General features: G+C 35.3%; 1 protein-coding gene across 1 annotated transcript; it reads right to left on the bottom strand.

The window, feature by feature from the left end:
• Window positions 1-265: 265 nt before the first annotated feature.
• FOXL3 (forkhead box L3) lies at window positions 266-10,652 on the bottom strand. The gene is made up of 3 exons (XM_075319180.1): window positions 10,511-10,652; window positions 7,683-7,851; window positions 266-2,473 (listed from the first exon to the last, which is right to left on the bottom strand). The coding sequence occupies exons 1-3, from the start codon at window positions 10,615-10,617 to the stop codon at window positions 2,003-2,005; spliced, it is 747 nt and encodes a 248-aa protein (XP_075175295.1). The 5' UTR covers window positions 10,618-10,652; the 3' UTR covers window positions 266-2,002.
• Between the last annotated feature and the right edge of the window lie 1,316 nt (window positions 10,653-11,968).

Genomic DNA, 11,968 nt, shown 5'->3' with positions numbered 1-11,968 from the left:
GAAAATTCCATAGTGTACAATAAAACTTTATGCGTTTCAAACTTCTCAGAGTTCTTAGTCATAAAAGTGATGACTAAGAATTCTGAGTAGTTTGAAATGCATTATGTTTTATTGTACACTATGGAATTTTCATTTTGGATGGAGACAATTATGGAATAAAGATCATCATTTTTACTATTTTAGTGGTGCTGAATTACTATTTTTCTTTTTCCATTTTGACTACTTCCTAAGGAATGTGTCCTTTGGGATTTCATGCATTACCACCTTTGATTTGTTGGGATTCCTGCATCTGTGGTGGGGTGATAAATTCCCTTTTTTGTCTTCTACCTAGTCTCCTGTGTGCCTGTGGTCTCCAGTACCTCTGCTACGTTTTACATGGTCTTCTGTCTGCCTGCTATCTCCAGTACCTCTGCAACCTTTCACCTGGTCTCCTGTGTGCCTGCGGTTTCCAGTACCTCTGCTACCTTCTACCTAGTTTCCTGTGTGCCTGCAGTCTCCAGTACCTCTTCTACCTTCTACCTGGTCTCCTGTCTGCCTACGGTCTCCAATACCTCTGTTAATTTCTACCTGGTCTCCTGTGTGCCTGCGATCTCCAGTACCCCTGCTATCTTCTACCTACTTTCCTGTGTGCCTGCAGTCTCCAGTACCTTTGGTATCTTTTACCTGGTCTCCTTTCTGCCTGTGGTTTCCAGTAACTCTGCTACCTTCCACCTAGTCTCCTGTGTGCCTGCGGTCTCCAGTACTTCTGCTACCTTCTACCTGGTCTCCTGTCTGCCTGCTGCTTTCAGTACCTCTGCTAACGGTTTTGTGTATGCCCCACCTACCTGTTACACCGACGCTTGTGACCCGGGCTTGGAGGACCCACCTCACCAGGAGACCCTAATGTGTAGGTTGAAGATTTGACAGGGACCATAGACAGAAATAAGCTTAGCTCACCCCCACTTTTACCCCACAGTCCAGTTGATTGTCAGGTCTTCCCAATGAGTGTACTTATCAAAAGACCTTTCAATCACCGATAGCGTTGTAGGCAGAAGCTGGCTGTGGGAGCATCTGACTGGTCACATCTCTGGCCATGGTCTCCAGCCAGAAAAGCCGGAGCAGTTCAGATAAAAGTTTACCTGGATGCAATCATGCAGTAAGGCTCTGATTCATGTTGCTGCAGTTTGGGCAGCAGGAGTCACAAGTAACAGGTTGTCTATAATTATACCACATAATTTTGCCAGAGCAGTTGAACCAGGTTGTAGAAACCCCATTTACTTGCATGGGACACTATTGGTCTTAGATATTATAGTGATTTATGGACTTCCATAAATCAGTGTCAAATCCAACACATCTGAGCAGCCCCTTGAAATGAAAAGTTACTTTAATTTTCTGCTCACCAGATTGATTGCCATTGTGAGGAATCAGGGAACTTCTTTGTCCCTTTTTGCTTTCGATTTAACGGAAGATTTTGAGAGATGTTTCATATTGGATGATTTTTTTCAAGGAATTTTTTTGATCCACTGATGTTTTTGGGAAAAAAAGTAGTATGAAAAAGGATCCTATGGGAAGTAAGTGTCCATCTGACTAAAGGAACTCTGAAAACATAGGAGCCATATGTGTTTGCTTCTCACATGAAGACAAGACAATCAACCCTCATCAAATGGTCAATAGAAAGCAAACCCCCTCAACTCTAGAATGGAGGCTTAGTCCAAAAATTGAGATCCTTGACCCACATAAAGATTCTAGACCCAATTAGAAATGAAAACCTTTAAGAATTTGGTTCTTCCAAAACTTGCACAAACCTACCGGAATTGTTTTTTTCAGTAACTGTCAGAAATGTAACTGATCTGAGGGAACTCATCATGAGATCTTTAGCCCTTTCTATAGATACTATTATATAACCTTTTGCAAAATTTACATCTGAAGGACCAAGTAGACATAAGAGAATCATTGAAGAACCTGATACCAAATATTGCCCGGAATTACCGAAGATTAAACTAAGGTATCCAGGTGTCGAATGTCAAAGACTCCAGAGATGGAGGTTCCTTGGCTGTGAGTCCAAAATATGGAATTTGTTGTCAAGAATATTATGTTGGGGTCTCAGAACCGGTAAAGGGTCTGGTGATGATAAAATATAATCAATGCTAAATTTAATCTCTTCTGTTTTTCCAAGACCTGAGCTTGATTGACTCTGTCTGGTGGAAATGTTGCTGGAGAACAAAATGTTGGAGTCCACCTGTCTACTTCTTGATTCAGTTCTATTTTCTTGCCCCGCTGCCATTTGTTCTGAAGATGCCATCAAGGTAAATTCCCTAGTATGATGGTTTCTGGTCAAATTTTGTTTTCTATCTTTTTGTGATTTTTTCATATTTCGTCTCCTCCTTCTCCGTTTATAATTCCCGTTTTCAAAGAGGTCGAGCATCGACTCGCATCCTGAAGCAAAAGACCAATAGTTTCCCTTTCCCTTGTCATTCCCTTCTGTTCTTGGCACCTGTGGGTATATAACAGATAGAGTTAGTGTTATGCATAAGGAGGGTGTTATAGGAATTTTAATCTTGAATTAATATGAGATAGTCTGTATTCATTATAAGTTGTGTTATAGGAATTTTAGTCTCATGCTGAATATTATAAGTAATTTTAATTCTCTGTACTCATGACTTTGTATCTGATGATGTATGAAGAGGGGGAGTTTTAGCTATTGTCCACACTTTCTCCTGTCTGTGCAATAAGACAGAAGATAATGATTTATTGAAGTCAAACAAAGTCTTATTTAGAATAGATAATGGTTACTAGTTTCTTATCTGGTGAGCTGGGAATTAAAGGATTTTAATTTTAAGGCTAGGGTGATATGTCATTGTTTGCAGCTGTTCCTTTGAGGTATTACTATAAAAAGAAGGTTGTAATTATAGAAATTCTGAATTTAAAATTAACATTCAAAACCCATTTCTTCGTGTTAGGGTCTTGGGTCAAAAATATTCATAAACATTTGAACAAAAATGTTTCCTTTGTAACATCAACCACAATACTACCTATTCTAGGAATTCCAAGTTGAATGGATGCCACGTGCCACTACTCTACCCATTCTCTATGGATAACGCTTTATAGTTGTGATAACTTTTAATATTGGGACAACTCTTTGTTGAACAGAGTATTAAGTAACCAGACACAAATTACCGTATTTTTCGGACTATAAGACGCACCGGACTATAAGACGCACCCTGGTTTTAGAGGAGGAAAATGGGAAAATAAAACTTTAAGCAAAAAATGTGGTCATGACACACTGTTATGGGGCGAGGATCTGCTGCTGACATTGTTATGGGGGTAATGTCCCCAAATTCTCTACTAAGGTACCCCATCCTGGTAATGATCCTCCTGCCTTGTATATGATCCTGCTATAAACCCCCATCCTGCTCCTATACCAGCATCCTGCTCATATTCCCCCATCCTGCTCATATACTCCCATCCTGTTCATATACCCCATCCTGTTCATATACCCCGATCCTATTGATATACCCCCATCCTATTGGTATACCCCCCATCCATCCTGCTCATATTCCCCAATCCATCCTGTTCATATACTCCCATCCTGTTCATATACCCCCATCCTGTTCATATACCCCCATCCTGCCTGCTCATATACTCCCATCCTGTTCATATACCCCCATCCTGTTCATATACCCCCATCCTGCCTGCTCATATACTCCCATCCTGTTCATATACCCCCATCCTGTTCATATACTCCCATCCTGTTCATATACCCCCCATCCTGTTCATATACCCCCCATCCTGTTCACATACCCCCCATCCTGTTCATATACCCCCATCCTGCCTGCTCATATACTCCCATCCTGCTATATGCAACCCATCGTGCTCATATACCATCCTGGTATATGGCCTGTATCCTATAGCACAGAGAAAAAAATAAACGTTTATACTCACCTTTTCCTCACTCCCTCCAGCACCGATTATCTTCCTCTCACCGGCAATGACCTGCGTGTGTGGAGCCGTTCCCCTGCAGCACGCGATGTCTTCCTGTCTGTGCCGATCAGCTGACCAGCTCAGCACAGATCAGCTGACCGGCACAGACAGGAAGACATCGTGTGCAGCAGGGGGGCGGCTCCACACACGGGGACGGGTGAGTGTACTGATTCACTGCACCCCGCGCTGGTAATGACGCGTGGGGGGCAGTGAATACAGCCGAACATGATCACTCCAGGCTTTAATTGCCAGGGGTGATCATGCGGCCGGCTCTTTGCTATGCGCGCGTCCCCGCTCGTCCTCCCGCCCACCTGTCAGTGCCGGCTTCAGCGCTGAGAGATGGGCGGGAGGATGGGCGTGCATATGTAATGAGCGGGCCCACGTGGTCACGGCAGGCGCTGCTGCTGCCTGCTCGTGCCCCCGATGACCCGCAGCACCCTCATTCTCAGCCGCAGCCCTATAGTCAGACCATAAGACGCACCCCCAACTTTCCCCCAACATTTGGGGGAAAAAAAGTGCGTCTTATGGTCCGAAAAATACGGTAATTATTTTTAGTGTGTGCTACTTGTAGTACCTGTACTAAGGGCCCTGTCAGACGTCAGTTGTTTACATACGAGTGCTATCTGGATTTGTGTAGTAGATCACAAATCTGATTTTTTTCCTTGGACCTAGCTGTTCACACATAACCACAGAGACTTGTCCAATATGGATCTCAGTGGTGGATCAAAATCGTCAATGTAAGTCTATGGATACATTGAAAAATTGGATAGAACTCAGATGGTATCCATGTGCTACCTGTTTTTAGGGACTGTTTCACAGAAGAAGCCAGAGGAACTTTTTTTTCTCCTTTCCGAGAAAAACTGATAAAACTCTAATGAAAATCTTATAAAAAAAATACTGATGAATGCTGGAGTATTTTTCAGTAACCCATACGGAAAAATCGTCCAGTTTTTGTCAGTGTTTTTTTAAGGGCTGTAACATCTCGTATTCTGAATCTTCAGACTATCTAAATGATTTTTGTATTTTTTAATAATGGGTTTTGTTTATAAAATATGTATATATATATATATATATATATATATATATATACACACACACACACACACACACACACACACACACAGACATATAGAGGGGGATATAGGTATTGAACACATCACCAGTTTTCTATGTAAATATATTTCTAAAGGTGCTATTGAGATGAATTTCCTATAGGATAATTAGTAGCAACCTATCCAATCCCCACAGGCTAAGAATTCAGCTATGGATATCCATCAGTTAAGTTATGTGTATTAATGAAAAATGACACAGGGAAAAAGTATTGATCACGCTTATTGAAATTTACTTGATGCTTCTTACAAAAGACTTTGTTGCTGATGAAGTTTCAAGATGGCTCCTGTATGGAAAAACTATTTGCATGCATTGCTCAGGTGTGATTATGGGCCATTCTTCCACACAAACACTCTTCAAATCCTGAAAGTTCATAGGCTCCTTCTATGAACTCTGATCTTTAGTTCCTTCCATACATTTTCTATTGAATTCAGGTGCGGTGATTTATTCGGGTCATTGTAGCAGATTTATTTTCTTTCTCTTAAATCAATTGAGAGTTTCCTTTGCTGTGTGTTTGGGATCATTGTCTTGCTGAAATGTCCACACTCATCTTCATCATCTTGGTAAATGACAACAAATGTTTATCAAGAATTGCTCAGTACAATTGTCCATTCATTTTTTCTTCAATTCTATGAAGTTTGCCAGTGCCATACGCTGGAAAACAGCCCCACACCATGATGTTCCCACCTCCACACTTCACTGTTGATGTTTTCGGGGTGATGTGCCTATTGGCCTCCAAACATGGTGTATAATAAGGCATACGAAGGGTTCACATTTGCTTTCATCTGACCAGACTATAATCTCCCAGTATTTCACAGACTTGTCTAAATGTTGTTGAGCAAACGTTTAATACACTTGAATATGCCTTTTGCTCAGCAATGGAGTCTTGCGTGGTGAGCGTGTATACAGGGCATGGAGGGTGAGTGCATTACTTATTGTTTTCTTTGAAACAATTGTACCTGCTGATTCCAGGTCTTTCTGTCTCTCTACACTGGTGGTCCTTGACTCTTGGACAAGTCTTCTGATAATTCTTTTCATTCCTCTGTCTGAAATCTTGCGGGGAATACCTGGTCGTGTCTGGTTTATACTGTTCTTTCAATTTCTGGATTATTGCTCCCTCTAACCTTTAGGAGTTTAGAAATTCTTCTCTAATCAATGTCATCAGTATATGTTTTGCAACAATAAGGTTGTGAAGGTCTTGAGACAGCTCCCTGGTTTTACCCATCATAAGATGTTTCTTGTGTGACACCTTGGTAATGAGACACCTTTTTATAGGCCATCAGTTGAACCAGCTGATATTATTTTTCACTAAGTGGCAGGATTGCTTTATAATGACTGATAGATTTCAGCTGGTGTCATGACTTTCCCTAGCTTTTTGCACCTCTCTTTCTTCATCTGTTCAATTATTTTTTCCTTGTGTAATTTCTCATTATTATACATAACTTAATTTATGGACATTCATGGTTTGATTTCTTTGCCTGTGTGGATTGGACGGCTTGTTACCAACATCCGGTGAGAAATTCATGTCAATAGCACCTTTAAAAACATATTTACTTCGAAAATACCATATATATATATATATATATATATATATATATATATATATATATATATGTAGCTGATGGAGTAACAATTTTCGAAGTAAATATATTTTTATAAATATAAAATATATATATATATAAAACATAAATATACGTGTATATATATATATATGAAACATATATATATATATATATATATATATATATACAGATATATTAAAAATAATTTATTTTTTAATTTATTGCTTTATTTATTTACTTTTTTGGTCAATTTCTTTGTGGCCTTATATAGAATGGCAAAATAGTATCAGTATTTCGCATGTGATACACAATAAAAAATATTAATAACAATCAAAATATTAATAATAATTAAGAAAAAAATATTTAATCCCCCCACCAAAGGTCAGAAAAAACTCTAGAGGAACTTTTAACTATTTTTTTTTCAAAGTTTTTTTTTTTTGCCTATAACGAGGTGTACCAAAGACTCTAGCATTTCCCACTTCCAGACCTTTTAAGCATTTCATTTGTGGTATTAATAATCTGCACTTTTTCGCTGAGAGCCAGAGATCATCTCAGACTCTGAAGGTGCAGAAAACGCTGATGATGGCGGTACGTTATATTATATGAAAAGTTTTCATAAAGGAGCTGTTAACAACAGAAAATTGCACTTTTTGCTTTTGCTTGATATATCTTATACCTTTTGGCTCCCTTTTTAGATGTATATTTATAGCAGGGCTAAATTTGCCATTTGGCACAAAGTACATTGATATCAATTTCTGTTATCTGCTAGAAACAAGGATCGAATATTTGTATATACATTAATTATTTGGATTGGTCAGGAGTGGACGATGGCATTTTGGGACTTACGAATAAAAAGAGCCCAACATTATGGGAGATGGGTTGAACGTCACTATTTTCTACCTTCAGAGAAGAGCTGGATTTGTCATTTACCTTTTCAGAGCAACGCGCCAGGTGATAAATATATAAATAGGGGATAAATGATAACGCCATGAGCTGCGCCCATCGAGAAGCTCGGCTCTGCTACATCTGACCAGTTGGGCTTGTTCTTACCTTAATAAAACAGCTGTTGAGAGACAGGTTGTGTCTTATGGAGTTCTGCCAGGCTCTTTGGTTGGATCTGTAGTAGGGAAATTTCTTCATGATAAAGTCATATATACCCGACAGGGTCACTTTGCTGTCAGGGCTTTGTTGGATGGCCATAGCAATCAGTGCAATGTAACTGAAACACAGAAAGAAGACACATAAGGGAAATTAACCACAGACATGAGTGTGGGTGTATTTTCATGTTGATATCCATGGTCTCGCAACTTTTGTAGAACTACAATTCCCAGCCCAGATATTGAGAACTAAGGATCTCTTACTGTAAGGTGCACTGCTGACAACGTCTCCATATCGCACATTATAATAATATAATATAAAACAATAAAATATAATATAGTATAAAATGTAATATAGTATAGTAAAATATAAGATAAATAATGTAAAATAATATAAAATAAATTAATATATAATATAAAACAATAAAATATAATACAGTATAATATAATATAAAACAAAATGTAATATAGTATAATAAAATGTAATATAAATAATATAAATTAATATAATATATGAAATACATTAATATATAATATAAAATAATAAAATATAATATATTATTATATACTATAAAATGTAATATAGTATAATAAAATATAATATAAATAACATAAAATAATATAATATCATGCAAAATAAATTAATATATAATATAAAATAATAAAATATAATATAATATAAAATAATATAATATAACATAAAATAATATATAATAAAATATAAAATAATAAAATATAGTATAATATAATATAAAATACTATAATATACTATATATTAATATTGCACTATAATATAATTTAAAATAAAATAATATATAATATAAAATGATAACATATAATATAATATAAAATAATATAATGTAATATTAAATAATATAATATAAAATAATATATAATATAAAACAATAAAATATAATATAATATAAAACACATAATATAATATAAAATAATATAGTATATTATAATATAATATAAAAATATAATATAAGATAATAAAATATAATATAGTATAATATATAAAATAATACAATTTAATATAGTACAATCTAAAATAATATACTATAATGTAACGGAGTATAATATAATCTAAAATATTATATAATATAGTATAATAAGGCATGAAGAGTTGATACTGCTTACAGGTAATAAGCATAGAAGAAATAAGAAATATAACCGGTAACATTCTATGATTTTATATAATAAAAAGGAACCACATATGTCCTTAAATATTACAAATATGAAAATATAGTCAGTTAAAAACTTTAAGCTTGTACTCTAAATGTAATAAGGACAATAGCAATAAAATGCTGTGGAAAATTGTATTATATTATGAATATTGTTAGCAATCTCTGCAGATTAAGATTTACAATAAATTTGATGGTTGATTTTGCTGTTAATGTAATGTGTGAATTTTTATCCTGAGAAGAGTATATTATTTTATATTTTATAACATATGTTCAGATATTCAGTATTGTTAATATTTGTATTTTTACATTAGGTTCTTTAAGAGCGTAAATTTTCTGAGATGTTTCATAGGTTACAATAATAATAAGAAGAATAAGAATTTAGTCTACTACTACTAATTATTATTATTATTATTATTAATATTATATTATTATTTTATCGTCATTATTATCACTACTATTTTAATTTGACTTATATGTCCCTTTTTTTAATGTGAGATTTTCTAGGGCAGTATAACATATTACCAAAATTTTTGTTTGTATTTGATTTAATTACTTTTCATTATTGCATGACTTTTAGTTATTATATTTCTTTATTACATACATAAAGCATCTAGACTCTTATGACTTATAGATCATTGTAAATTATTACAGTGTAAATTCTAATTTTTAGTTTAAGAAATACAAATAATTTATTAAAGTATAGAAGTTAATCGAGGGGATATGCTTCTAAACCTTTTTATATCATTCTACTTTTTCTACTTCTTCTTATTCCATTTATTATTATTATTATTATTATCCTTATTAGAAATTCTAACTCCATAAAAGTTATTAGAGATGTATATAGATCATAATATTTCATTATACTCTTTATCAATATTTATTAATATTATTATAGGTTTGATATTAATATTCAAAAGTTATGTTAAAACCTTATTTCACCTACTTTATAGGTCACTACACTATAAATTGCCATGCTATTAGTATTAACATTAATAATAATAATAGTTATTATTATTATTATCTTATGTAAACATCTTATTGTTTTATAGGTAATTTATATTGTTGTTATTTTTTTATTCTATTATTATTGCAATTATAATTTGTTAGTGATTTACAGAGAAGTTGGAATAGTCTCTCCTTTAAGGGAATATCTACTTTATTTATTTTTCTATTTATTATTATTATTATTATTTAGCTCTCAAAAATATTAATATTTGATCGTCACATACAGAAAGCTGGAATAGCCTCTTCTTTATGGGTATATCTACTGTATTTATTATTATTATTATTATTATTATTATTATTATTATTACTAGTAATAATAAGTAAAGTAGATATACCCTTGAAGGAGAGATTATTCCAACTTTTCTGGAAATCACTTATCAAATATTAATATTTTTAGATAATAATAATAATAATAATAATAATAATAATAATAATAATAATAATAATAATAATAATAAAGTAGATATACCCATAAAGGACAGATTATTCCAACATTCTGTAGCTCACTATCAAATATTATTAATTTTGCAAGCTGGATAAAAAGAACTAGTTGCACAGAAAATAAAGGAAATCTAAACTACATGGTTACCTATAGGCGGGTCGGGTGCACTTCTTTTCTTCGTCGGAGCTGCAGGTTGGATACTCATCTCCATCATAGTTGAAGCAATTATATGGGTACTGAGTGTGGTCGAACATAGTGCAGTCCCTGAATATGGCTGTACTGTGGCTTCTGTATTGTGCGGGTCCTGTATGTTCAGCTCCTGTGGAGGAGGAGGAGGTGTGGGGTGAGATGCTCTACTGAGCTCTGGTCTCCCAATCTGCTCCCCTCCCTCTGACTTGAGTATGAGGTTGTTCTTGACATTCCCAGACTCCAGACAGCGAGTCTGTTGGGATATTTTGTTTTGCATCCAATCTGGTTATAAGAAAGGCAAGGAAAATCTTGATTAAATTGGTCGGGTCTATTGTGAACCTTTGAACTCTTTGACGGTTGCTCTCTGGGTGGTCCCGGTGTAGACACAAAACGATGTTGGTGCTCGGGATAAATATTTTTTTCCCTCTATATAAGCAAACAAATGTGATCTCTACAATACTTCTATGAAAGACATTATTTTTATAGACTTTATTAAAGAGATAACGACGGCCGAGCCGCTCTCCGATAACAGAGCATCCTTCGCAGGTATCCACGTCAGCCGCGGCCAGGGACAAGCTCTGATGTCTCCTGGCCTGTAATAGATAGCGATTCCATTTCTTTTAATAAGAAGGAAGCAATATTTTATAAGAAGAGAACAGAGCTGTGTATATGAAGGACCGCTGTCAAGAAGTGGAGTAAAAGGAAAATAGCTGCGGGCCGCAGAGCTGCCTGCGTGTGGGCTTTGATCTCGAGGATGAATTAGTCTTAATAGCCTTCCAACTCTGTATCCAAAAATTTAACCGTGCAAGGGGACTTGTTCTTCTCTTTGCTGTGGTTATTGGATGTGTCATGTAAATAACTTTACTGGACCGGTCAGAACCTAAAAAACGGGATATGATACGGCTATGGCTATAATTTTCCAGGAGCTGTGCCAATCATCAGCCTGGCAGAAAGGAGGCAGAGGAGTCTTGTACTATAAGATGCTTTTGTATAAGGTTGGACCATTTTTCAAAGGGTGAAATAAGTTGTGTGGATTCACTTTTTGGCACGTGGTGTGTTGGAACAGTGGAAGGCTTGTAAACGTTTAGTGTAGGAATCACTTTGTCTAGATGGATCTATGACTAACATTACCATTACAAAGAAGCCATTCGTTTCATTATGGTGTGCCAACAATTAATTGCAGGATTCTTCAAAATAGGTTGAGGGACTTTTCTTTACATTTAGTTTGTAGGGGAAAGTAATGTGATAAATACATCATATAGAAGAACAAGTGTATTGGTTCACAGCAATCTATCTTTCCATCCATCCATTCATCCATCCATCCATTCATCCAATAATTCATCCATTCATCTGTCCACCCATCCATTTTTCTATCCATCCATCCATCCATCTAACAATCCATTTATCTACTCATCC

The sequence above is a fragment of the Anomaloglossus baeobatrachus genome, chromosome 7, assembly GCF_048569485.1.
Source record: "Anomaloglossus baeobatrachus isolate aAnoBae1 chromosome 7, aAnoBae1.hap1, whole genome shotgun sequence".
NCBI classification, from domain to species: Eukaryota; Metazoa; Chordata; class Amphibia; order Anura; family Aromobatidae; genus Anomaloglossus; species Anomaloglossus baeobatrachus.
This window is presented reverse-complemented; position numbering and strand designations above follow the sequence as displayed.

What these genes read in the sequence shown, in the direction of transcription:
- FOXL3 (XM_075319180.1), bottom strand. Translation starts at nt 10,617, where the DNA reads ATGTTCGACCACACTCAGTACCCATATAATTGCTTCAACTATGATGGA. An exon ending in TGCACCCGACCCGCCTATAG is followed by an intron (nt 7,852 to 10,510) that starts GTAACCATGTAG and finishes TCTGTGTTTCAG; the next exon opens with TTACATTGCACTGATTGCTA. An exon ending in TCAACAGCTGTTTTATTAAG is followed by an intron (nt 2,474 to 7,682) that starts GTAAGAACAAGC and finishes ATATACCCACAG; the next exon opens with GTGCCAAGAACAGAAGGGAA.